The sequence below is a fragment of the Maylandia zebra genome, linkage group LG11, assembly GCF_041146795.1.
Source record: "Maylandia zebra isolate NMK-2024a linkage group LG11, Mzebra_GT3a, whole genome shotgun sequence".
In the NCBI taxonomy this organism is placed as follows: Eukaryota; Metazoa; Chordata; class Actinopteri; order Cichliformes; family Cichlidae; genus Maylandia; species Maylandia zebra.
This window is the reverse complement of record NC_135177.1, coordinates 28615916-28643466: the sequence shown is the minus strand read 5'-3', so window position 1 is coordinate 28643466 and position 27551 is coordinate 28615916. Positions and strand designations below refer to the sequence as shown.

General features: G+C 41.4%; 2 protein-coding genes across 8 annotated transcripts; one reads left to right on the top strand and one right to left on the bottom strand.

Annotated features, from left to right (window-relative positions):
• Positions 1-1306: 1306 nt before the first annotated feature.
• si:dkeyp-97a10.3 (uncharacterized) lies at positions 1307-14369 on the bottom strand. Of its 2 annotated transcripts, none has more exons than XM_076890142.1 (9): positions 14243-14369; positions 13756-13813; positions 9005-9352; positions 7556-7822; positions 6107-6394; positions 5645-5758; positions 5411-5469; positions 3425-5314; positions 1307-3032 (listed from the first exon to the last, which is right to left on the bottom strand). In XM_076890142.1, exons 1-9 carry the CDS (start codon positions 14282-14284, stop codon positions 3003-3005), a joined length of 3096 nt encoding a protein of 1031 aa, XP_076746257.1. In that variant the 5' UTR covers positions 14285-14369; the 3' UTR covers positions 1307-3002. The 2 variants fall into 2 exon arrangements, with proteins under 2 accessions (XP_076746257.1, XP_004551092.1); XM_004551035.3 differs by having other exon boundaries at positions 14156-14253.
• On the top strand, positions 13550-24576 carry si:dkeyp-97a10.2 (uncharacterized). Of its 6 annotated transcripts, none has more exons than XM_076890144.1 (6): positions 13550-13729; positions 16572-16631; positions 17292-17657; positions 21492-21731; positions 23461-23557; positions 23879-24576. In XM_076890144.1, the coding sequence occupies exons 1-6, from the start codon at positions 13720-13722 to the stop codon at positions 23937-23939; spliced, it is 834 nt and encodes a 277-aa protein (XP_076746259.1). In that variant the 5' UTR covers positions 13550-13719; the 3' UTR covers positions 23940-24576. The 6 variants fall into 6 exon arrangements, with proteins under 6 accessions (XP_076746259.1, XP_076746258.1, XP_012774503.3 ...); XM_076890143.1 differs by lacking the exon at positions 13550-13729 and adding an exon at positions 14483-15940 and having other exon boundaries at positions 16456-16631; XM_012919049.5 differs by lacking the exon at positions 13550-13729 and adding an exon at positions 14483-16069 and having other exon boundaries at positions 16575-16631.
• The last annotated feature ends 2975 nt before the right edge of the window (positions 24577-27551 follow it).

Sequence of the window (27551 nt, the reverse complement as noted above, 5' to 3'; positions counted from 1 at the left end):
TTGCAGCTCATCTCAATGATCATACAGTCTTATGAGGACTGCCGTGCCTGGCCTCTTTCTTTCGCCTTGTGCTGGAATAAATCACCATCAATGCTGTGAACAAAAGAAAGGAGGTATCATCAATTTTTATTCACTCTGAGAGGTTACTTAATTGAACTAAATTTGGTCTGGGCTTTATGGCCATTCCCCTGTTATTTCCAAACTATAAAATGTCATCAAATATACAAAAAATATGCATGCCTGCTGAGCTGCGCTGAATTTAAATTAAGATTGGATTAGGATTATATTGGCCATCTTGTGGCATTAAGGTTTTCTGTGCAAATCTACTGCAGTCTCCTGAGTAAAATCAACACTGGCTCTCTACACACTTGAGTCAGGAAAGCTCGCTGCTGCAATTTGACACACTCCACAACGAGCATTCGTCAATACAGAAAAATGCCCTCTTTGCACACACAGCACTTGAGCTATGTTTTCCTTTAATTTATGCCACCAAAGGCGTGCGTAAACAATTACAATTACTTGCGGCAGTCACAGTAAATCACTTTAAATCAGTATACTAAAACAACACGAGCAGATTTACATGCAAATTGGCCCAGGGAAGGTGGCGACATAAGCTTTTGAGGTTTACTGTGCTGCGTGTTCGAAGACTCCAGAATGTCTTGCAATTTCCATTGAGCTGTTTAGGAAATAAACAACACACATCCCTCCAAAGATAGCAGGAGTAGCATAGTATACAAAGTACTTCATTTGTAAAACCGCTCCAAACTTTTCATAAATCACAGCTTTCATCTGGAACTGGTAGGCAATGGTGTAACCTATTCTGGTACCAGGTACTCAAATGCACTCCATCTCCACTCATTACAGTGCTAGACTACCGTGAAGTGTCTCCAATAGTGAGCAGCAGGCCTGTTCATCAGAGGTGACGTACAAGTGGGAGCAGGGGATTGGGAGACTGATGGAGCTGTGATCCAAACACACACTCCGCACCTCCACAGCAAGCCGAAGGAACAGATTTATCTGAGCAGAATCAACAACAGCACTCGGTATACACAGGCGCCATGAATAATTAGCACTATAGACACAGTGAGCAGAAATATGGCTAGACTGCAAACAGCTCTGTGATACAGAAGAACACCAGAATAAATAGGCGCTTATATGGATTGACTTACTGTCAACATCCATGCATACAGGAGGTATTTTTGCACTGGAAATCCAAAATCCTCATGTGTTTGTGGGGGTGCATTTGGCTGTGAACAGTCCTTGAAAAGTGTTGTCTAGCGCGATGGCAGCGAGATGACAAACGCAGTAGCAAAATATCTTTATTTTTATTGATAAAATAAAAATACAAATCTGTTCATTAGTCCCAAATATATACACATTCTTCTCATGATAAATACTGTACTTTTATCATCTCACTTGGAACATCTGTATGAACTGTTTACAAGCATTCATTTTCCAAAACAAGAACCAAAGGAATTATGGTGCTCCAGATGTCTGGTTGGAGCTTCCATATGCGCTGAGTAGTTTTTCATGTTGGTTTCAAACGCTGAGCTTATTCATTTCAATATTAAAGAACAGAGTTGGGGATATTCTGTGATTTGTATTCTTAATGCCAAATAAGTTCCAGGGGAAGAAAAGAGACTTTTCAATTTCTTAACCTGAGGCTTTGATTGACATATCCACTTTTTGTCTGCTAATAATAATAAAAAGGTCACAAATACATGCCCTGTTTTTAAAAAAAAATCTCGTAACAGATGCATACTAGCGGTAAATGGTTTTGCTGGAGGCTCGGGATGTGACATTTTAAACCCTTTGAACTTTTAGCCAGCACAAAATTTATGTGACACAATTCATTTCCAACTTTTTGTTATACATTTGGTGCAACGCAGTGCCCGAGCTGTTGGTTCTGTTAGGAGAAACAGAACTATATCAGTATTAAATAAAACATACAAAACAACACCACCGATATCAATTAGTGCAACTTATCATCAATATAAAATTATACCCTGAGTTTAAAAAAGGGGAAAAAAAAGCTAATAACGACAATCTTTCATTTTTAATGAGCCGTCTATGAACCCGTAAATTGTTACACTGCTTTTTCAGCAGAAAGTGCGGCAGCTCAGGTTTTTTTTTTTTTTGTGCTGACCTCATTCGTGCACGGGTATGATTATTTTCCAAGTCATTTAAGTCACATAAAAGCATTTAATTAATAGGCGCCCATCCATTTGGGGGGGATCCCCCTCATAGTAAGCAGAGCATTATTTCCCAGCACCACTGGAGCGAATCCCTTTAATTGAGAAGTGTCATAAGAGGCATCTGTAAACAGAAGGCACAAAATAAATAGCTCCAAGTAAATCAAGACCACCCCTGCTGCTAATTTCATCATTCATGACTGCTCCCAGGGGCCGAGTCCATCTTGTGCAGGGTCCTTTCTCATTTATTGTTTGTCATTACTGGCTCAGGTAGTCACGGATATTCACGCAGCTACCTCGTGTGCATTTTATTTGGGCAGTTTAGTTGTTTAGTGCTGCTGATAAATAGATGAGAGGACATGAACTTCTTCAGGTCCTATGGATCACTGCACTTTTAAAAAAAAACAAAAAAAAAAAAAAAAACAGGCCCTTGGCAAATTGTGATACATGTGCTTCAGAAGTACAAAGCAGTCCAATAACTGGGTGTGGGACACAGTTATTGTATTTACAAAGGTTTGTTGATTATGGAGCTTTGTAGTAAGTGTAATTTTTTTCCCCTTAAAAAGGGTAGCTCGAACCTCCTTTAAGATAATTTCTAATATCTTTTCAGAAAACATTTCTCACCCCAGTTTTCGTTTTTTTTTTCCATAAAAAAATAACTGATTTCAGGAGTCAGTTATGACAGCGTTTGACAGCTTTTTAAAGTGCTAAACCCCGTGCAGTCAGTCTTGCTTGGTGGTATATTGGATCTCGTCTGTCGGCTGTTTGTTCACAGGACAGTTGCAGAGTGTAGTTTGCTGACATCTGTCATCATCTTGGTCTCCCTCTGTGAGCCTGTTGCTGGAGACACACAACAAGCCCTTCATTGCCGATGTGACACACACAGACACCAAAAAAAGCAGGACACCTGACACACAATGCTACTTTAAAAACTGCCACAATGTCACAAACACTCGAGACTAAATACAATTTTACGGCACTGACAAACACTGTCAACCCAAAAATTGCAACACTTTTTAAGACTGACTGTCAAGCATCTTTCAAAAAAGACTGAGGCAGCAACTGTTGAGCAGACAGTGAAAGAAGGAGCAGGCCTCGTATAAATGCAAGTACGCAGGAAGCAGGACAACACAGGCACAAAAGTGCACGTCAGAGACAGCCGCATGCTGGAAATCTGCAATATCAAACATATGGCAGCTGTTGGCTGCTATCGTGCTGTGTCTCACACTCACCTGCCTTTGGTGAGCTAAGTGGGCAGGCTGCCCATGGCCATGAGCATGAGCGTGGCCGTGCCTGTGTGCGGTGACATGCATGTGGCCATTCCGAGGTTGGTGATGATGGTTGGTAGGCATCACGGTGTGATGGCGATGCGCATCAGGTCGCTGAGCCACTGGCATATTAACTGGAGGCCTTGGGGGCTCCGGGGCTCTACCAGGGGATTTATGGTGTTTGCGCTCTTTAGGGAGCGTTTGAAACTCTCTGAGGGGGATAACAGGAGGAGGAGTCGGTGGGTGCTGATCCCCAGCAGCTGGAGCTTGAGTCTGTGGTCCGGGGTGAAGCAGGGCAGCCTGGGTCTGCTGTCTCCGATTTTGAAATGTCTGAGCCCTTGCAGTGTGGGCTTTGAGTGCAGCCTGGGTTAGATTGCTGGGTTTTTGCTGGCTGGAGGGATATGGGGCTGGAGCAGTGCCCCTTTGGGGAGCTTGACCAGCACCATGTGTGACAGGCTGTGTCTGTGTACCCACGCCTTGTGGTGCTGTTTGAACTGGTGCTGTTTTGTTTTGCTGAGCCATGTGTGCCTGTTGAAGATGATTAGGATCAGCCAAAGCTCTTGTGTCCGCACCCTGCGGTGCAGTCAGTCCCTGTTGTATGGTGGGTCCTTGTGAGACAGCAGAGTGGCCTACAGAGGCAGTGGGAGGCAGTGCCTGGGGGTTATTGCTGTGAGTGGCTTCCTGCCTGGGGGCAGACTGGCTACGAGGCGAACCTCTGATGTCTCGCTGAGCACTTTCCCTTTGTGTGTGGGGGCTTCTCTGTGTGCGTTGTGAGGACTCGTGCTGGGTTAAAATGCCAGAGAGTACCTGCTGAAAATCAGCCGAGTGGTGCCGCGAGCGTCTGTCAGCTAATGATGCATCTTGTCTGGGTGGAGTCCTGCTACGGGAAGCAGTTTGTCTCTGAGTTCGAGGCTGAGATCTGTTTGTTGTTCTTCCTTCGCGTATGGGAGCATGGCTGGTATAGTCTGTAGTATCACTGGTGTACTCAGATGATGTCTGTCCTCTGTCTTGCGTGCCGTTGGGATACGCTGGTGTCCCTCTGAGGAAATCCCAAGACATCTGTCGACGGGAGGAACTAGGAGTGGCCTCTTGTCTTCCAGAGTTCCTGTCAGACCTCCTGTGAGACTCTGGTTCCTGGTATGTTTGTGTGTTGGCATTCCTCTGTGAAGTGTTATTACTGTTATAATGTGTGTATCCAGTCGGAATAAGTCCTGGTTGATCTTGCTGATATGCGTTTACTTGAGCATCCTGGGGGTCACTAGGATAGGGTCTGCCACTTTGCATTCTGGGATTAGACTGCCCTGCAGGCATCAGGCTGTGTTGGATTTGTGAAGCGTTATTATTGGCTGCATTGGTAAAGGGAAAAGAAATGTCTTGCTGTGTCTGTTGGCCACCAGTTGGATACGAGTTAAGATTGACATGTATGGCGGGCAACTGTGCATTGTTGTTCGGCTGGGTAGTTTGCGGCAGCGCGTTAAGGCTGACATGAACCGCCTGCGGCTGGCCGCCGCCCTGGGCAGGGCCAGTCTGTATGAGAATGTTAGGATTTTGCTGCTGTGTGTTTGGGAGTGTGTTTGTATTCTGAGCATCGGTCTGCACGAAAGCCGGGTTGTCAATGCCATTATGTGGATATGAATTGGTGTTCTGAATAGCATTGTGTAGGAGTCCATTTGTGTGCGTATGGCCATTGTGTTGGCGTGTGTCAGAGTTACGCAGCCCATTTGGCGGCAGTGTCTGCAGGTTGTCAAGGCTTTGGCGTGCAGCTCTGTATAAGCGGTCAGAGTTGTGTTGATAGAGGGGAGGGTTGGGACCTTGATCCAAATCCCTTCTACCATTAGGCTGTGGATCTGCGGGCTTAATGGAAAGACACAGAAAAAGGAAAAATGGAATGAGAACAAAAAAGAATTGTCAATAAATCAGATCTGTAGTTAAAATTTTACAGGGGCTTACCACAGGCCTTTGATTTGGGTTGGTCTTTGGAACCAGCGCAGTTTCCCTTTGTCTTAATGCTTTAATAAAACAAATAATATTGCAACATTGCAAGGAAAAATTAATGGACTACTTTTAAAGTAAAGATGCTAATAAAGACTGTGATGAAAAGTGTTTTGCTTCACAAAATATACAATAAATTTTTTAAGAGTGGACAAACACAAGGTTTGTGGTCATACACACACACGAACTCACCCTTCCTTCTTCGCACAAGAAAGAAAATGAGCACGATGAGGAGCACGATGATTAAGATGCCCAGGAAAGAGCCAATCACAATCCCCGCCACTTCCCCTCCGCTGAAGCATACGTCTGAAATAGAAGGAATGGTGTCACAGGGGGGAGAATTAATAAAGATAATGAGTCTGGAGGCTCAGACAAACAAGAGGAGGCAAAGAAAAAAATGAGACAAGAGGAGGTGAAGATTCTAAAAAAAGGAATGATAAAGTAATTGCAAAGAAAGAGGGGGGTGAGGAAACAAGTGAAAATAAAGGGATGAGTCGGGCTGGTTCACTGAATGACTTTGACCGCATTCTCAGCAGATCAATCTCCCAGGATACTTTCTGTCCCTCTCCTGTCGTGAAGACATATGAGGACGGAGTCCAAAACCAACTGTCATCATAATCAGTCAGAGAGAGGTCAGCGTTCACCATAACTCACCCACGATGGCAAAGACTGTGCTCTGGGTTGACGTGTTTCCAGTGATGGCGTTTCTGGCCGTGCAGGCGTATCGGCCGCTCTGATTTTTCGAATAAGTCTGAATGGTGAGCGCCCCGCTGTCCGGCGGGCTATTTGTGATAGGCTGTCCGTCGAGTTGCCAAGAGAAGAGCGCAGGAGGCAGCGAGTTAGACGTACAGGTGAGACGAGCCGTCTGTCCCACCACCACGTCCCCTCCTCCGACACACTGTTTCGGGGTGTCCTTGGTCAGCACAGGGGTGTCAGGGCCATCTGGTTTGTTGATTATTAGAGGACAAAGTTATCAGCACCAGAAAGATTTACTTCACAAGTACAATGAGCACAGTTTTATATCTCAAAAAGCAAAGGCACGGATTATATGTTCAGCTAAAGGAGTTATCATTTTGTCAATTTTATTTTAAAGACATCAAGATAAATCACTCTGGTGAACTGTCTTTAATCTTGACTGCAAGTTATTCGACTAATGGAGTTTTGCCATACAGAAAAAATAAGAAAATGTTCTCTCTGAAGGTTATTTTTACATGTATTGCATGACTTGCATGCCTCACAGTATAATTCACTCACTGAAGTGGCAACTTTTGTATTTTTCTTCTTAAAACATGATTATAAGCTAGTACGAATCAAGTACGACTTAAATAAACATTGTGTATGTTGTTTATCGGAAATATGGATGGAATTTCTCCCACATGATGCTTGTTTCAAACCGCCATGTATTCCCAAGGACACTTTGGCAGCTTCAGTGTCAAAAGGACTGAACCACCAAGAATGCAGTTAGTGGGCAAACATTAACTACTACCCTAAACTCAGCTGGTCTGATGTCAGCACAGCTTAACTGAAGAAATGCATTAATTTAAAAAAAAGATGGAAACTATTGTAAATATTTGCTTGTTATAGTTTCCCACATGCAGGCTTTGCAGATTTATGGTTGATTTCTGTTTCTGATTACTGCCCAGTTCACCAAACTGGGAAATTGTGGTTGAAATTGAAAAACTGGCCTGAATAATTATTGGAGAAAAAAAATAAATCAAGAGATAAGGTGACATTGAAAGTAATCATTAGCTGCACTTTCAGTTTTACCAGCTGTTATCAGTCTACAGTACAGCAGCCCCTGTGAATGAATACGTCTGTGGCTACAGAGGATGGGATTTATTTCGGACACACAAAAAATACACGTTAGATCTTTGAGGACACCGATCAGAAGCATAGCAGTTGTAACATGAGAATTACTGAATTACTGTTGTGATCGAAACAAAGCCAGAAGCACAACAATAAGCTTTTGGACAATGTTCTGCGCACTCTGAGTGCACTTCAGCATACTGTATGCAGTGCAATGGGGGTAAGCAGATAAGCTACTGCTATTTGCAGTGGCTACAGCAGATTAGCTTCCTCTTGTCTTAATCACTACAAACTCACAGTAGATAGTGAGACTCTTTGTGGCAGTTTGGGCACTGACGGGGTTGCTGGCTGTACATGTGTACTCCCCCGCATCACTCCGTCTGGCTGGGTTAATGATGAGAGAGCCACCGGAGATGGTGATCCTGGAGTCAGCAGTGACTGTTGAGCCTCCTTTGCCCCACTGGACTGTAATCTCCGTCCCAGCAGTCCATGTACAACTCAGAGACACATTTCCCCCCTCCAATGGTACTAAAGGCACAGACAAACTCACTCCGGCTACGGCATCTATGGGAAGAAAAATAAACTTTACCAAAGAGCCGCAAAAGCAGAAATGTTGAGAAAAGATTTTAAAATTAACGACTACTATAGGTATGAGCCTGAGTGTTTGAGAGAGAAAGAGAACGAGAGGGAGCTCACTTCAAAAGTTGGAGTGACAGAACAATAGAGGGCAGCTTTATGTATCTGTTGAGGATAATTTGTTGTAATCAAAGCAAGTGAGAGCTGAGAAGGGACACCGTTCAGATAGAGGCACAGATGGCGAATAAGGGGGCAGACGGTGTGAGTGGTACCCGAAATGCCTCTTGGCGAGCAGCCTAAGTTAAATAATTGGAAAAGGAGAAGAGGGGGCATACGGATGGAGGAGGAGGAAGCGGTGACTAAGAGAGAACCTCAGCAGCTACAGCAAACAAACAAAAACATTCGAGCAACTACTAAATAACTCCAATCACTCCTGTTTTTGCAGATCACCTGTGAATCAGCAGCAGGATTTATATTTTAGCATTTTGGCTGCCTTTCATTTCAAGAGGAAGCTATGAACGAGTAAGTAGGAGGCTGAGAGTCGTGCAGAAGGACGCGGCTGTTCCATGACATGAACTTGCTGTGGTGAGTTTGGAGAATGTGACCTTTCAGCAATAATAGACTAGTGCCTCTAACAATTCGGTCTCTCTGGCACCCTATTAGCACTGGTGGTAAGAAGGTTGAGAAAATCTGTACATCATCCCTGCAGCGTGGGCAGCTGACTGAAATTAAAGAGAGACCCTCAGCTGTTCGGGCTCCATTACAGTACTGAATATAAATGAATGCAAATACAGTATGTACTGTATGCAAATGCAACGCTACATTTAGACTGCTATAATATCAAACATCTAAGAGCATGAATGCTGCATATTGGATGAGTTTTAATTAGCATAAAGCCCTGAGCCACTGGCTTCATCCCCTCCTCTTTTTTCATTAATTTTACCTCGCCTACTATGGGTCACTAATTTCATTATACCTCCCAGACTAATTCTCTTACTTCCCGAATCCTCCCTCTTCTCTTTTTACTCCCTGGTATTCCTCCCTAACATTATCGCTTCCCTCAAAACCTCTCTCCCCCCACACACTCTACAAGCCCTCCACTTTCCCTTACCACCCCACTTCCCAACTCTCTCTTAAATCAACTCACAGGGGCACTTCTTTATCTCTTACCAAACACTCTCAGCTGTACTGATCCGGTGTTCACAGACAGGTTTGTGTTAGAAGTGGGAAGCACCGTTGCCTGGTAGCTCCCCGCATCCCGGAGCTGGGCACTTCCAATTCTGAGCGTGTTGGCAGTGATGGAGACCCTGCCCTGGAACTGCGGTGGTGGTTCAACCGTTGAGGTCCCTCCAGCCCACACGCCCAAAGGCCTGTTCTCATACAACCATGTGATGGTCAGGACACTTGGTAGGTTCAGCAATGTGAACACTACATCAGTACCAGTTTGAGACAACACTGGGTTTGTCTGGAAATTGATCACCACCGGTTTCTGACCCAGTACACCGACGGGGAGGAGAACTAAACAAACAATCAAAAAAAGAGAGATATTAAAGATGCAGTGCTTACAATGTTTATCATTTCAATTTAGGGTGGAGGAAATGTTTTATATTTCAAACAACGTGCAGCAGAACCTGATAAGAATGTAATCTTTTTTTACGAAAATAAATATACTAGATAGTGAAATTAGCCGTCATCATAATAGCACCTGAGGACACATGACTGTTTACATCAAATTTCAGGGTAATCCAGGCAAAGATAAGCATAAACACGGTGTATTTTTAAAAATTAAATCAGTGCATCTCAGCGTTTTTGTTTTGTGACCTGCAGAAATTAGAAGAGTCTAGACAAAAGAGTCTTAGAAAAAACTAAGGAATAAAATCAATGTATGGCTTTTTTATTTCTTCCTTCCTCAATAATGAGTCATCAGTTCATTCAACAAACAAGTAATTTAAAACCAACATAAACAGCAAAACGGTTCTCATACTTTGATGGTGACGCATTATAGTGTCATTTGAGAAGCTGTGGCTTCGACCAAAACCAGAGACAGATGGAGAAAGTTCAAACAACTGCCTAGCTGAAAATGGAGAGCCAGTTTAACTATTGGGAAGAAAAGTCACCCTCCAAAAAGCCAGGCGAAAGCAAGGCCATCCACTGCAACAGCCCACATTACTTAGATACTCCCACAAGGGAACGGGTCATGTTCAGGTCATTTTTCACTATGAAAAATTGGTCAAACTTATGTCTGAGCTGGATTTGGTTTCTGTTCTGTTTACAGCAACAACTAAAAAAGAAAGAAAAAAAAGAGAAAAATAAGCATCTAGTGTTGGTTACAGTAGCAAGTACTGAAAAGAGGGGATTCTCTTGAAAGTTAAAAATGCTATTAACAGTCCATGGGCAAATACACTCCCACTTTAGTAGGTACAGCTGTTTAACTGCTCATTAATACAAATGTCTAATCAGCCAATCACATGGAAGCAACACAATGCATTTGGGCAAGTAAGCACTGTCAAGACGACCTACTGAAGCTCAAACTGAACGTCACAGGAGAAAATGTGATTTAAGTGACTTTTAACATGGCATGGTTGTCGATGCTTGACTCACTGGTCTGAATATTTCAGAAACTGTTGATCTGTTGGGAGTTTCCCCACACAACCATCTCTAAACTTTACAGAAAATTATCCAAAAGAAGAGAATATCTGGTCAGCAGCAGTTTTCTGGGCAAAAATATCTTGTTAATGTCAAGAGGTCAGAGGAAAATGGTCAGGCTGCTTCGAGCTGACAGGAAGGCAACAGTGACTCAAATAAGGACTCGTTATAACCAAGGTATGCAGAAGAGCATCTCTGAATGCGTCAAACCTTGAGGCAGAAGACCACAGAGGATGCAACTCCTGTCAGCTGAGAACAGGAAAATGAGGCTGTAATTCACACAGGCTCATCAAACTTGACAACAGAAGATTAGAAACACTGACTGATGTAACGAGCTACAGTTTCTGAAGCAACAGAAAAGCATGGATCCGTTCTTCTTTGTAATAGGGTGGTGATGTTTGTGTAGTAATGCGGGGACTCCTTAGCACCAACTGAGTCAAAGCCGACCTGAGTATTGCTGCTAGTGTACCCATTTTCTGATGTCGAAAAGCTCAAATCATCTCAAATCATCTCCAAGAATAGATGATTGGCAGCCGGGGGTCAGTCCGACTGGCAATAGTTTGTTCCCTGTATTAAAATAACCAGATCTCAATTTAACAGAGCACCTCTGCAGCAGATCAGGAAATTTGCATCACGGATGTGCAACCAACAAATCTGCTGCAACTTTGTGATCATATCAATATGGACCAAAATCTTTGAGGAATGTTTCCAGCAGCTTGCTGAATCTGAAGAATTAAGGCAAGTACTAGCATAGTGTCTGGTGTGTGTCTGCATGTTTGTGTTACCACGATATAATAATGCAGATTGGTGAATAAGAAGGGGAAAGGTGTGGGACACATCTCTGAGCATTTTTGTTTTGGGAGCAGAATGGAATAAAACGGTAACATTTCTAAATTAAAATAATAATAATGAAAACTGAAAAAAAAAAGGTATTTACAAAAATGTTTAGGTTACAGAGATGCACCTACATGTTTTTTAGAATGAAAAGAAAGCATCTGCATTTTCACTTATATGGGGTTTTGGAATACTTCTAATAGCATAGTATTCTTAAATTTGTAGTTTTACTCCAAGGATATGAGTACATCTTTCACCACTGCAGAGGAGAAAATCTATAGATACACACAGTGGGCTCAGGGGGTAAAAACCCATTAGTAAGGTACACACTCTTTCCTTCCTCATCGATTTCACACCATGATTTTTGGATTGTAAGTGATCCCAAACTAAACATCTATTTTGTGTTTTTGTTAGCCTGACTTATTGTAAGCCATGTCATAATCATATTTGCTGTCTCTCTCCACAAAATCAGTGGTGCATAAGCGATTTTTTTAAGCAACTACATTCCAAAGAAAAACTGAATTTAAGTTCTTCTGCTGTTTGCATGTTTGTCAATTTGAAATCTGCATGGGAATAAAGAAGGAAATATGTGCTTTTGTCTTTAGCTACCATTCCTCTCTGTGTGTGTTTTGTGTTAGTATTGCAGATTGAAGCTGGAAAAGCCCTGCTGAATTTTCAATGCCTTTTTTTACTGGCATATAAAGCTTCTATGCGACAACACACCAGCCAGTGATTTATAGTGAATAAATCAATATGGTCCTGATCAGTCTCGCTGGACTGCCTTTATACGATTTTCACAGGAGAGCAGAGAATAAAATGACACCAGTGAAATGGCCTGTATTCAGGTTTCCCCACTGATTTCTTAAAGACAACAAAAGTGTTTTAGGCTTTTAGGTTTGTTGTCTTCTTAAAAAAAAAAAAAAAGTCAGAATAAAGGCTAATGAGTCAGAAGTGAGAAATGATAACGAGTGAAGCAGCCCAGAGCTGATGCTTTCATGTGCGGTTGGAATGATTTTACAAGGCCGTTTTTACAAGGGCACCTAAAATAAGATGCATTTATGACATCATTAAGAGTTAGACTTTAATAAGTAAAGCCTGTCTAATAAATCACTATTAAAGTGATTTAGTTGGATACATGGATCTGAAATGAACTGCAGCAAAGAGTCCAGAGGCCATGCCAATTGCAGCAAAAGCGGAGTGATGATGAAACTTTCACCTGCAAACTTGTACCCAAAGAGGCTGGACTTTAAATCTGTGGGTTGCTCCAGTGGGTGTGGCGGTTTCTTTTGACAGTCCTTCTCGTTAAGTCACTTTCAGCTGAACAACATTTCTGGAGATGTAAACTAAACAGCTTCTTGTTTACCAAAGAATTTATCAGAAACGCATCCACCAAACCGCAGGCACAAGAACTGGAGAAGTGCTTTCATGAGCAGTGTAGGTTGAATGAGAACTGTGTAGAAGCAGCTGCCGATAGCAGCAAAATGAATATTTAATCATATGAAAATGTTGATGATTATTACTTTAATAATTATCTCTCATGCATGAAGAACAGCCCTTAGTTAATGAACAAATTAAAATATAATTTACATTCCTGGCGCTAATTCGCTTTCAGAAGCTTGTTGCCTGATCTTTTTTGTTTTTGAGCAAAAGGTTTTCACAAACAGGAAACACAAGGCGCTAAGTGCGGCTGGCATTATTTTATATTTTTTGCTACTATCAACAAACCCCGCGAAGAAAAATCGTGTTATTCTGCCTCTGAACCTTTTCTGGGCTCACTTGTTCCTGCTGAACTCATAAATCTTTAAAAACATTTCACAAATACATAGAATCACTCCCTCTCTCTCTCTTTTTCTTAAAATACAGTAGATCTAAAACAAACAAAACAACAAGAAAAACAGAAAAAAGGAAATGTAGTTTTTTGTTTTGTTTTTTTTTAATAAAAATAACCGAAACAAGAGCAAACTTCGCCTTTCTTGGGACTTATGCAGGCGTTTGCTTTTTTATGTCATGTTTTCAAAACAATAGCCAGGTATCGATGCTACTAGTAGTCCTATTGTTCATATTATTGTTTTCAAAACCTGTAGACTCGCCCTTCCCATTAAAAGAAAGAAAAAGACACTCTTCGTTCTGAATCACGAGATGAAAGCTCAGATGTTTGAGCCTGTAAGCAGGCCCTGAAGGCATCACGTCACTCAGTCGGCGCACCGACGGGAATGCAGCCGCGCAGGTTTAAGAGCGGTTAAAGGCGAGCTTTCTGCTTGAAATGCAGTTGTTTTAAAACGTGCCTGGAATACCACGGCGTCTTTTCCCCAGCCTTGTTTTCCCTCCCCTCTCAGCACAGACTCAGTCGAAACTCTTTGGACTTTACAGACTTTTGTGAGCTGTTTGAACCTTGCACGCGGGACATGAGGAGAGGTGACTGTCAGTGCAAATTGTTTTACCTGCCAGCGACAAGCTGATAAGGAGCAAAGGTTGTCTCATGTCGTCAGTCAGGCCAGTCTGTTGGGAGATTAAAGCATTAAAACCTTAACTATACAAGATATATATATATATATATATATATATATATATATATATATATATATATATATATATATATATATATGCACACAATAAATGTATGCATGTGTGGATATTTTTAAAAATCCCTAAAGACATTCTCTCCGGTAGCTGGGATAGGTGTGGATATTTCTTCCAATAAATGCTGTGTGGACATTTTATCATATTGTTACTGTGCTGGCTGGCTATACATCTAGTTCGGTTTACATCTGATTAATAAACTTACAAACATAAACATCTTAAATATAGTATGTAGTATAGGTTATATTATAATAGGCTTACCTCTGTATAGCCCCTTTGTCCACATATTAGTTTTGTGCTGTAAGGACGAAAACACTTGTCGGCTACTTCCTACATTTCTGTTCATACCTGTGACGGACACGCCTGTTTTCTTAAAGAAGACGCAGTCATTTGTTTGCTGTAGAATGGTCAGTGGGTGGGAAATAACTTTGAAGTAACAGCTGTTGCATTGCAGCGACAGCATTTGGAGAAAGTCGATTCCTTTCACATTCATCATTCATTGGCATTTTCCTTCAATTAGGTGATCTCAGGTCAGCACAGTGGTTAAGATGCAAGACTGAGATGCTTTAGACATGTGCAGAGGAGGGCTACCAGGGAAAGGATATTGAATATGGAGCTGCCAGGCAATTGAAAAAAAATTAAACCACAGGGGAGATTTGTGGATGTAGTGCAACGGGTTGACAGAGGAGAATGTAAGGGAGAGAGGGTGAGATAGGAGATGATCCGCTGTGGCGACCCCTATAGGGAGCAGTCGAAAGAAGAAGACATGATCCCCTAGAGCACCAGATAAAATCATATAATTGCACCATCTTTACACATTTGAGTCTTTGATTCAGCTGCTCGCTTGTTCAGTAACACATTAGCAAACTGAAACAACCCCAGCAAGTAATTCATTTGCATATGGAGCCAGAAGCTTATAGATGATGTCTGCTGAGGAAGAAGAAGGAAAAAAAGAAAAAAAAAAGCTGATATGAGGGCTAACAGTGTTGATATTTTTCAGCTGTTGTATTAGTGCCACCCACTGGTTAATTCCAACTGACAGCACTTTTCTGTAGACTCAGTGGGGGCCACAGCTGTGATTCCCATGATTATTCGTAAATCCTTTGCAAATACAAATGGTTTTATAATCATTTTTAAATCGCTCATTATATCCGTGCCCCAGGATGTGCTCCCCAAAGTGAGAAACTGTGGCGCTAACCTCTGAATAAGTGATGTCATTATGCTTCAGTGCTCTAGTGGTGTAAGAGACACGTGTGGCAAAACAATCTCGTGTCAGAGCTGGTTCGGAGGCTGTTGTGGCGCTTTCGATCATATCAAATCATCTTGTTTGATGGATTCATTTGTATCCGCTTGCAGTTTTCTTTAAAACAGCTGGCGATCAGATTTTAACACAAAGCTAAACTTTCCCAGGGAATGAAATCGCTGGCATTCCCCTTAACATGCTTGAAGAGGTTTCTCAGTTGCAAGCAAGGGACAATTATTGGAAGAAATAAAAATAGAGTAAATCGTGTATTAGTTCCTCTTTACAATTCAACACCAAAACAATGCATTGAGTCTGCAGGGCAACTAGTGTTCGTGCCGGATAAGAAGCCCGCAGTACAAAACCTATTTTGTAAGAATGCGTTTCAACATTGTCAGTGATTTCCTTCCAAAGAAAGCCATTTCTTTTTATCACTATTAACAAACAGCTCAGAAGCAGCTGTGTGAAAATCTAGAATCAAATATGCTGTATTGTCCAGGGAGCGTGTGCTAGAACACAGGCCCAGGAAAGGAGCAGGGTGGTGCTTATAATAAAAAGGGGGTGGTTTTACAATAGACAGTTCAACTTATTTAAAGCACAAAGCAGAAAAGAGCATTGACTGTACAGGAAGTGGTGGTGGGGTGGGAGGTAGACTGTTGGAAAAGAAAATGACGCCTACGTGACACACAAGGGTTGGACATGACGAGAAGGGGGGAAAGGCCAGAGAGAAGAGAAGCTCCAGAAGACATCTGGCTTTACTGCTGTTTCAAACTGGAATATTTCTTACAATGGCAAGCCCTTTAAAGGTATTGCGGTGTTTTGGGCCATAATTCTTCTCACTGAGGTAAACTGCGCTGCACTTTAACCTCTGAGAAAGTCAATACAGAGCAGAAGACCTCTGACTCAACTGTGCTGTCTGTCTCGGATTTAGAAAGGTAGGTGAGTCCCGCTGCAGAGGGTTTTGATGTGGATAACTTCAAGGTAAACAAAAAGGGGAATTCTAGGTTATATTTAATGCATGCAGGTTGGGTTGTGTTCTTGCACCGTTATCTCTGTTCTCTCTCTGTGTTTTCCTGTAGCAGCTGTGCTTGAGGGGCTTCATTTTAGTTTTGGCAGCAGACGTGTCCCGGTTTTGTTCCAACTTCTGATTTTACTGCAGTCTGCAATGCCAATACTGTTGTTCTTTGGATACTTCACAAATAAATTAAGAGGGGAGAAAAAAAAAGAATACCCTAAACATTTGGCTTACATTTTTTTAATAGAAGGACATGCTGGCTGTAATTGTTTTTGCTCTCATTTTAATTTCACATTTTCTCTGGAGGTGGTGTTATTATTCTTGCTGCAGTGGCACCCCTGCTGCCTGAGTACAGAGGAAATTGTGTGCCGCTGCTGAGGTCATGGACAAATTCCTCTTTCTCTACTCTCCGTCTACATCAGCAGGTGTTATGGATCTACAGTATTTCCTGTGCTGGAGAGTTGCCCCACTGTTTCTCTTGAGTAAGCCTTTTTTGTTGTACCCGCCATATTAATGATTTTGTCATTAGGCAAAAAAAAAAAAATAGCAAAGAAGGGAAAAAGTATTGCTATGTTGCTTTGCCCTTTTTTCTTTGTTCAAGCTGAGACAGTGGCACAGTTTCTGTTCCTCAGCCACACAAAGAATGATCAAAACAACCCTAAGACGTTGCACTGTTACGCAAAAGTGCCTCTTGCGTTAATGACCGCACTTGCATTATTTACGTTTCCCCCATCCTTTGCCTTTCAAGTTAAGACACATGATTAATAGCTCTCATGGTAAATGCACACAGGCTTACCAGGCTTTGACACAGATTTTAGGATATTGATGTGGTTTGATGGATATCACATTAGGCATGGCTGTCATGCATTATAAATCATAACTTGACATTATTTGACAGCAACTAGCTATAGTATATTCATAAAGCGCATACAGAGAAGGATGGCGATGACATATTATGTTATTGTTTGTTTCATTAGCTTTCTATTTTGTTCGTACAATGCAAACACTCCAGAGGCAAAAGTCTGATTGAATACTGCAGGTCTTCATGGCCAGTGCAGTAGAAATATGCACTGTATGAGTCACGTAAGTGAAAGAGGCACAGAAGACGATGTAATAAAGAACAGTGCGATCTTTGTTCTCAGTGCCATGTGGGCTCCATTGTATGTCAGTGCACATCCTCAATGAAGAGCCGGTGTATGTAGTCCCCGGATCCAGCCTGGATCTGAAAGCCCAGATCAAGCGTGGACACCTGGAAGACATCTCCACAATAACCTGGGAACACGAGCCGGAAACGGGGTTTAATATTGAGAGAGTGACACTGGCCACGTGCTCTGGCAGGAGTCTCAAGTGTGCTGGTACGAGGCCAAATGTCCGCGTGAGCACCGAGCAGCAGGAGACGACACTCCAGATTAATGGATACACCACAGCGGACAGCGGCGTGTACACTCTGACTGTGACAGATCGCCAAGGAGCCAACACCTCCACACAATGCATCGTCAGGGAATACGGTACAGTATGACGACCGGCACGTGAGAGGATTTATTGTGACAGCCTTAGATAAATCCCCTTTTGTTAGTAAAATATGTGCACAGTCACTTTAGTATGCTGTCCATTTATCCAGGTCCCCACTCCACAAAGGCTTGTTGTAACAGACGTTATGGAGAAATTTAAAGACACTGCTGGTACAGTGCAGAGATAAACAACTGCTTGAGTGTTAAGATGCTCTATATTTACTATAGTTGATCATTTAATTCAAATTATGAGCATTTAAAGGTTGTCGCGTAACCCCTCACTGACTCTGGTTCTGACGGAAGTTTCTTCCTGTTAGAAGGGAGTTTTTCCTTCCCACTGTCGCCAAGTGCTTGCTAAAAGGGGGGCGTTTAGTTGTTGGGGTTTCCTCTCTACTAATGTAGAGTCTTTACCTTACAATATTAAGCACCTTAAAGTGTCTGATGTTGTCATTTGGAAGCTTATAAATAAAACTTCAGGTTCAAGTTGACTTCCTACCAATCTCAGTACCTCCAGGAGCAGCTGGTCAGCTGACCTGAGAGACCAACAGGGTGTGTGGAGATGAAAAAGCTCAGAGAGGCAAGGCGGGGCAAGACTGTGAAGCATTTAAAAATAAACATAAGAATTTCAAAACTCTAAAAGACACAGGCAGCCAGTGTAGTGAGGCCAGGACAGGGGTTATATGCATTCTTTTACGAGTTCCTGTTAGGAGTCGTGCAGCAGCATTTTGAACCAGCTGCAGACATGAGAGCAACGACTGTCTGACCCCCACATAAAGTGCGTTACAGTAGTCCAGGCGGGAAGAAATAAAAGCATGGATCACTATTTCAAGGTGCTGCCTCGAAAGAAAAGATTTTACTCTTGCCAGTCGCCTTAAATGATAAAAACTGGACTTCACCACTGCTCTGATTTGGTTGTCCAATTTAAAATCACTGTCCAACTTAAAACCAAGATCAGTAACAACAGGTTTAAAATAAACTTCCAGAGGTCCCAAATCTACAGAGGAGGACTCACAGGGACCACTGGGTCCAAACACCAACAACTCTGTTTTCTTTTCATTAAAATTTAAAAAGTTTAGAGCCAACCAAGCTCTAATGTCATCTAGACATGTCATGAGAGGTTTTATGGAGATGCCACCCTTCTGCTTCAGTGGCAAATAAATTTGGCAGTCTTTGGCATAACAATGAAATGCGATCCCATGCCTTCTACGGATAGAAGCCAGAGGCAATAAATACAGTAAAAACAGTAGTGGCCCTAAAATTGAGCCCTGTGGGACACCGCATGACAGAGGAGCAGAAGATGAACCGAGAAGGCTGACAGAGAAAGTTCGATCTGACAAAGAAGACTTAAACCAATTGAGTGCAGTGCCACCAATACCTACTACATCACTTAATCGAGAAATTAGAATATTGTGGTCTACGGTGTCAAAAGCAGCAGTTAGGTCAAGCAAGACAAGGACAACATGGTTACCAGAATCACATGCCAGAAGGATGTCATTAAAAACCCTTAATAATGCAGATTCTGTGCTATGAAGTGTTTTGAAACCTGACTGAAAAACCTCAAAGATGCCATTATCATCTAGAAAATCTTTCAGTTGACTAAAAACGATTTTCTCTAAAACCTTGGAAAGTAAAGGCAGCTTGGAAATAGGCCTATAGTTCGCTAAAACTGTGATCAAGGCCAGGTTTCTTAAGCAGTAGCTGCACTACTGCATGTTTGAAATTTGCAGGAACCACACCAGAAGACAGACTGCTGTTAATAATTTCAAGGACATACTGCCCTATACTAGGAAAAATGTCTTTATAAAATTGTGGAGGAAAAGGATCCCGAGGGGAACCTGTGGGCTTAATATGGTGAACCACATCCTCTAAAGTGGAGAGCGTCACAAGTTCAAACTGAGTAAAAACAATTTTGAATAATAAAAGCTGAGGTATCTTGTTCAATTAGACCCAAAGCAAGTTAGAAAAAGTAGGTTTTTAACAGCATTTTAAAACGATTGAGAGGCTGGTAAGCTAAGTTGATCAAAAGATGAGGAGCCACCACTAAAAAGGCTCGATCACCTCAGCTATTAAGCTTGAATCGGAAACATCTTAAAGCAGTTGGTTCGTAGACGTCAGTGCTCTGGCAGGATTGTAGGGTTGCAAAAGTTCAGTTAAGCAAAGTGGTGCTAAATGACTGAGACTGAGAAACATGTAATAAAAATTTTAATTGGATCTCGAAGTCTGTGTAAGGAGCAAGTGTAACAAGAATATAGGTGATCACGTCATTTCTGTTCTGTCAAAAGGCAAACTTCTGCATTTTGCACATCCCAGAGGCGATGATGAAACGACTGGTCAAAGTCAACATATAAAGAATTGCAATAGTTTAAACAAGAGAGGTAATAAAAGTGTGAATTACTCTCTCAAAGTCATGCAGCGGGAGAGGCCTTCACCTTACTGAGATGCCTTAGTTTAGCAACAGAGCTCACCTGTTTATCAAATTTTGAAGCACTGTCAAAGTGGTAAGAAGCTATAAGACCAATTAGCAGAGAGATACCCATCTAACATGTTGGGTTGCCCAAATAAAATATCTTGCTTTGGTTTTGTTCAGCTTGAGGACAACAATGGTGGGCACAATGAAACATTATAAATAACAGGCAATAGGTTAACTACAAAAAGAAGTGTATGGATTATCTCATAATAAATATTCATTAACAACAGTCCTAATTCTAGATGATACACAACAAAAGTTTTTGCACAGTAATGAATGCAGATAATTAAACACTGATGACTTTGAGGAAAGAATATTACCACCAAGCTACTGTACATTTTTTACTGTGTAATCCATTATTTTGCCTTTAACAAGAGACAAGAGACTCATGAGAGGGTATGAATTTTTAAGTATAAATCATTAAGTTAGAAGCGTTTTGATGGTTATATCCACTGATTGTAAAATTATGGTGTAATTACATCCATGCGTCATACCTCCACCTGGTACTTGTTTAAAGGTTCAATACGGCAGCAGTAAATGCTAAAGCAGCAGTAAATTAACATTAAGACATCCCAGTGTAAAGACGTGGGAACAAAAGGTCCTACTACATAGTGGGGCTGCTGGAGAATATACCAACAGTTAGTTGAAATATGAATATAAATGTTGTTTGCTTTAAATTATTTGAATATGTTGCTGCGGCAGTTTATGTAAAACTTGGCCTCTTTACATGAATCTCTCTGAGTAATTATATGAAAGAAAGAATACATCAAATACTCTCCAGCTGACTCTGTTGTGGCCTTTCAAGTGTTAACTCCAATAATTACCAACAGTATAACGAATGCGCTTTAATTTCACAGTAGAAAGCATTGTTTTCTTCTGTTGGTAGATGTCTCATTTAATAATGTAACACTTGGAATTAAATTTGCCTACAGGCTCCACTTTCCCGGTCTTTCTTTTTGCGTTTGTCCCTCTAGACGAATCCAGTCTCCCCGTAGCTTCTGTGCTTTTACTCTCATTTGTCTGCCCTAACAGTATCAATTCATCAGCTCCACTCTTCTCTACATCTGCTCTCTCGGCTTCCAGGGTTTTCCATCATCCCATTCTCCAACATTATGCCTCTCTCTCTGATCTCATTATTGTCTCTGAAACTGAGCCAGTTTCTCCTGACAGCATTAAATGTCTCTCATGATTCTTTGTCTGAGACCCTCTTGGACAGCCGTGTGCCATTATTCTTATTCTATAACAGATAGATGCCCACGGCTGAGCACTTCATATATCCTCTTGTTTCCATCCAGCGCTGCATTCTTTACCTACATACTTGTCACATATTTCCATATTTCACCTCTGTTTGTCTGTCTTTCCAGAGGCAGTCCACCACGTCTCCGTCAGCATTAACGTGTCCCACTCCTTGCTTGTTTGTAACGAGGCCTGGGGGACTGATCCCAGATTCAGCTGGCGCCACGAGAGTGCCGACATCACCAAGGCGGTGGGCAAAGTCTCCAACAATGGAACAATATTAATTATTACCATTTCTCCACTCTGTGGCCACTTCACCTGCATTGTTAGCAACAAGCTCGGCCATAGTTCCGCCACCTACACTGCAGGTACTGCTTTACCTTTTTTAATCAACACTTATGACATTAACAGTGGAAGTGTAAAGGGAAATATCCCCCCCACAGGGATGAAGCCACTGATAATTATCACGTCTTGGGTCTGTGGGTTATTTTTTAGCTTGGCTTTTGTGGTTCACTGTCACTGTTCTTGACTTAATTTCCAGCTGTTGTTGTCATAAAAAACACTGAACTCTTCCTGTCTGACATCAAAAGACAGACACACAAAGTCAGAGTGAAGCTGATAAATGTGATCCAGCATTTAGCAGCTAAATGGATAAAGGAGACCATAAGAGGTCTAAAAAGGAGTGTGAACATTGGGTTTTTGAACTCTTAAAATATTCTAATTATAAACTTTTTTTTGGAGTTGGTTTTACAATTTTGAGATGGATCTATTTACTTGAACATTTCTCTTAAAAATCCTCTACATTAATTTGATCGCTGTCTTGTTATCTTGCAAATTGAGACATGCATAAATTTATCATAAAGCAATTGAAAATCATCTATGGCTAGTACCAAGCTGTGCATATGTGTGAATAAAACATTTTTTAAGATATTACAAATGCTACATGATCTATAATGCATCATGCAATAGACTCACGTTGCAGTAGACCACTTGATTTTTTATGTGTCAACAAAATGCTTGTAATACTCAGATTTTATCAATAATTTTGATAAACTTTGCACAAAATTAAGGAGGTTTGTGTTTGGTTGATTTTTTTTTTTTTTTTTGTAACACTGCTCCTTGGCAACAAATCTTTCCCTTAAATGGCATCACGTTTGTAAGGAAAATGCGTTTGTGGGTTGAGCAGCAGAGTTGAGCAGCAGAGTTGAGTATGTGGGTTGTGGCCATGAAAAACTTGTCAGAGCTGTTTGTGATTGGCAAGAGAAAAATTGGAAAGTTTTTAATGGACACAGCCCACATACTCAACTCTGCTGCTCAACCCACAAACGCATTTTCCTTACAAACATGGCTTCATTTAAATAAGCAGGTTTTTCAAGGTGTACGATTTATTGGCAAGAAATAATCTACCAAATACAAATTTCTTTACTTTTTGTGTTTATATATAAAAATATACTCTCGTGGACTTAAGTCAGAGTTATCTTTGACTTGTAATGGAGCACTTTTTTCATGGTCATACTGCATTTACTTGGGATGTAAATCCACATTTCTCCACATGAGATTAAAAAACTCAATGCTTGATCCCCATTTGGCTGGAGCAGGCGGTTCGATGTAAAGGTGGCTACGCCTGTTGACACTTTATTTAAAGCCCACCGTGCTGTGTCATGGATATTCAGGAATCGGACTCCTGTACATAATGCATTGTGTCTATTGAAGCTGTGTCCTGATTGCGCTTCTGTTCTGTTCTGTGTATTGTATCACCGGTGGTGTTTCAGTGATAAAGGATTTTCCAGAGTGCAATCAATAAATCACTACCAACACTACTGCCACTGCCGCTACCACTGCTGCTAAACAGGCAAGACAAATGCAATTCCTCGTATCTGCCAAGAGGCATGATGATCCAGCGACAGTCAGGGTATTTTAGGATGCCTCCTGTTATCCCTTGGTGTTCCAGTCAGTTTAGTGACTGTGTGGAGTTGTTGCAGGGGACCTCTTTGCCCTCTAAGAACAGCCATGCCAGATGACCTCTGTTTTTTCTGTTTCTTTGGGTTTGTTTTTCTTTGTTCCTCCTCTCATCGGCTGTTTTTTCCTGGTTGACAGCACCTTGTGAGACCGAGAACAGAAGTGCGACGGCAGCTGTAGTCTGTCTCCTGCTCCTGCTGAGTTTAGGAGGAGTGCTCGCATTTCTGCTGTGGAGGTACGGTAAGGCACACAGTCACTGGCAGACACAAGCACAAATCTCATTTCAGGCTATGCTCAGTTGATAAAGCCATATGCAGCGAGAAAATAAGACACTGGTAGTGGATGCTTTAGAAAACGACAAGGAAAAAAAAAAAAGGTGATGGTACAGAATGAAACAGCAAAATGTGACACGGTGTCCTCCCACACAATACTGTGCAAACATGAGGCGTGACAGGCCAGCCTGCGTCTGCTGACAAAACAATTGTCATTTTTACTCGAGCCAGTGTACAGTTTGTCACTGTTGCTGCACTAAATTGAACACTTGGTTTCTTTTCAGGAGGTACAGGCACAATAACAGAGGAGAAAGGCTGCACGAGCATTTAGATGACACCATCTAAAAAAAAAGTGCCTGAGCCACATTATGCTGCTCAGGTGTCTCAGAGAGGAGAACAGGAAGAGCACTGGCCTATGGGGGAGGGCCTTCCTGTCCTGTGAGCACTATGACCTTTCACTGCACTGAAACAATGTGAAGAGCGAACCGCTTCTGGACAGATAAAAAATATATATATAAAAAAAGTGGATATGTGGATTGAAGGGCCAGCCTTATACTGCCTCCCGCTGGGCTTTACCTGAAACTGTTCAATAAGCATTCATTTTGTAACCTTGTGTTAACTAAGCTGTATGCTTAAAATATGATGTAAAATATTGCCTTTATGCTGAAATCCCTCTACGTAATGTGATGGAAATCAACAGTTCACAAAGATTGTTTAAATTAACGGTGCTTTTTGTTATTTTATTTCCTTCAAGCATGTATTTTCACAGATATGCAACAAGCTTATCAGCCTTCCAATAAAGTTTGAAAGCAGGATTTGGCGTCTTTATGAAAAAACAAACAACTCTGTGAATGAAAACTGTAATCACTGATGGTCATGTGATTATTAATTTGAGGAAAAATAGTATTTGGTTTGTTTGAAATACTTGGAGAAGCAAACATTTGATCCTCTTTGATACTTAATAAAAACTCTACTTGAATAACACCGAGAGACAAAAATATCTTTTTCAATCCATGTGATGTTCTACTGTGGAATAAGAGAGTAAGCCCTTGGCACCAGAAGCTACTTTTACCCCCTTTAGCTAAAATACATTCTGGCAGGTTTCTTTGCATAATTATCCAGACTCTGACATCAGCTTAGTGAAAATTTTACCCGCCTTCCATGCAAAATTCCTTTAGAGGCAAGATCTTTAAGAGTTTTCATGCAGTTTTTGTGGTTTTCACATCCTTCCATTTCCTCGTTTTGAGTCATTCCCTGGTGGACTTGCTAGTGTGCTTTGGATCATTATCCTTCCAAAATACTACTTGCTGCTTAATTTTTCAGGCAAATGGGCTAACATTTTATTCAAGTGCAATTTAATATGATGTAGAATTTAGAGCTGAATCAATGACCATGAGCTGCCCAGTCCCCGAGACAGCAAAGCAACTCCGGACCATACTTCATAGATGCCTCATGGTTCTTATCCTGAGAGGCTGTCTTTGGTCTGCACCAAACAACTCTTATCTTTGATTTGTCTGTCCAGAGCACATTATTCCAGAAGGCCTGGTCTTTTCTCACTGTCAAACTGCAGTTTATCTTTTGCTTGGCACACCTCCCATACAGGTCAGATTTGTACAATCATTTTTTGATTTTAAATACCTACAATGATGCCAGCAGTTTCGAGAGTTACCTGCAGATCCTGAGATGAAAATCACGTTTCGTTTTTTTGTTACAACTGAAATTGGGGGCTGAAATTGCTCAGGTAGCCGTGACTGGACAAACCGGCTGTGGTTTGAAATCTATGCCAGCTGTAGATGATTTTCCTAAATTAATTTTTTCAAAAATCACTGCCAAGCTTATAGCCATCTACAATCTTTTTTAAGAGGCTAAGGGAAGAGCTTTCCATATCATGACATGATCACGCTCTACACATTTTAACAACAAAAAGAACACCATATCAGTGTGAGATTTAAATTAAACAGGTCCCACCTGTCACTACTTAAGGATATTCTAATCAGCAGAACATAATCTGGGGCACTGATTATACCTTTATGTGTTTGAAGGTGTGATAAAGGTAGAGGTGTACTTCTTCCATGTGACTCATCCATTTTTTTCAGGTACTGTCACTTTCCACCACAGTTCAAAGACATGTTTGGTTAACCAGTAACGTAGTCCCCCTGAAAGCCTACTGGTTAACAGGATAAGTGGTTAAGAGGATGGATGGATGGCCTTTATTAAACCAAACACATATTTATGCACAAATTTATTATTAAAGTAACCAAGAAGCAAAATTCACTCAAATTCAGTTTTATTTATATAACACCACTCAAAGCGCTTTATATTGCGAGGTGAAGAACCTGCAACCTTAGAGGGAAAAACTCAACAATCAGACAGCCTGCTATAAGCTAGCACTTGGTGACAGCGGGACGGAAAAACTCCACTTTAACAGATACGTCTAGCAGAACCAGCCTCAGGGAGGGGCAACCATCTGCCATGACTGATTGGGGGTGAAACGGATGATAAAAGTGTAAAATAGTAATAACATAAAAGCCTGATGAGTACATATGAGATTGTCTAACAAGAGACAACTTGAAACCTCTGGATTGTTTATTTTAGGTAGTGAACACAGGTTGAATCAGTGCATTCAGTCCAGTGGAGGTCCCAGCCCACTATGAGTTCAACTTGTGTGATTAGGAGAGTAAATTTATCCTCTGGGATTCCTGTTAGGTTCAGTTTTGTTTTTGTTTTTCTTCCTCTGGCTGAATGAAGTGTTCTTGGTGTTCATCCAGAAAGCTGATTGTGTGTGCAAAATAACACTGTGGACACATAATCACTTTCACGGTACACCCATCACGCTAAAATCCTCTAACCTCCAGCAATGTTTTTGCCGTGCAGTACAGTGAGTCACACTGAAGGAAAAGGAACCAGAGAGCCAGAGGTGAAGAGGAGGACAAGTTTTATCGGGTGTGGGAGGAAAAAAACGCAACAGAACATCAACATGAAAGTTTAGGTGTGCCTCTGGGACTGTTAGCCAAAGAGTTTCTGCTTTCTATGCCCTGAATATTTCAAAAATATCAAAGAAAAGTCATTCAATTTTCTACAAAAGTCCTCTGTATTGCTAAATCCTAAATTTAAACAGGGATATTAGCTATTAGAGCTTCCAGCTCCCTAAAGCCATATCCAGAGGTAGAAAAGATAATGATGACATATTATGAAAATGGAAAGAAAACCAGAGTTACGAGTGTAGAATACAAATCACACTGCTGAAGTCAGACAGTGTGCACCTGCTTTCTTAATATGCCATGCTGCATGAAACCGAAATGCAGGCTTCACAAGAGTCTGCGAAATGCAAATGTACCCAATGTATGAAGTCTACATAAATAGACTGGACTGGCCCGTGTGCAGAGAATGCATCTGAGGAGCACTGAGTGTATATAAGTGCACAAAACGGAGGAATAACATTTCGCAAATAGCTCTCTCATTCAGATTTGTGCTAAAATCCCGTCTGTCACTAACTCATTAGCACTACTTCCATTGTACTGTTAGCCTACCCTGTGCTACCTTGCATTTGTGTCCCTCCCGCTAGACTACAGAGAAGATGGAGGTGCAGGAGAGGCACATTCATCATCAAGTAGAGAACCTGAATGTTACAAAGCTGAAGCTGGATGTACAAAAAGTGAATGTGTTACAAGACATCCTCAAGGTTGCATAGATCCAAAGGTAATGGAAAGGTTTAAAAAGGAAGGAAAAAGAAAAGTTACCCTGGGAGATAAATCTTTATGTATCATACAGTTTAATGTTGTCTAAAAAGTGAATCATAAATTTATCAATTTACTGCCTCTATAGCCATAATCCTCCAAACAACTGGACCCACTTACTTCAGTGATTAAATCTGCTCCTGTATTTGTCCATCACACAAGGTCATCTGATAAATGTGGCTGAAAATGGGTCAATGGGTGTTTCTTTTTTTTTTTTGTT

Excerpts from the sequence above, each read along its gene's own strand:
- si:dkeyp-97a10.2 (XM_076890143.1), top strand. The coding sequence starts at position 16,532 with ATGGACAAATTCCTCTTTCTCTACTCTCCGTCTACATCAGCAGGTGTT. Across the intron at positions 21,732-23,460 it reads TTCCGCCACCTACACTGCAG|CACCTTGTGAGACCGAGAAC; the intron begins GTACTGCTTTAC and ends CCTGGTTGACAG. Across the intron at positions 23,558-23,878 it reads CTCGCATTTCTGCTGTGGAG|GAGGTACAGGCACAATAACA; the intron begins GTACGGTAAGGC and ends GTTTCTTTTCAG.
- si:dkeyp-97a10.3 (XM_076890142.1), bottom strand. The coding sequence starts at position 14,284 with ATGACTGCGTCTTCTTTAAGAAAACAGGCGTGTCCGTCACAG. Across the intron at positions 13,814-14,242 it reads AACAGGCGTGTCCGTCACAG|ACTGGCCTGACTGACGACAT; the intron begins GTATGAACAGAA and ends ATCTCCCAACAG. Across the intron at positions 5,759-6,106 it reads CACAGTCTTTGCCATCGTGG|ACGTATGCTTCAGCGGAGGG; the intron begins GTGAGTTATGGT and ends CTTCTATTTCAG.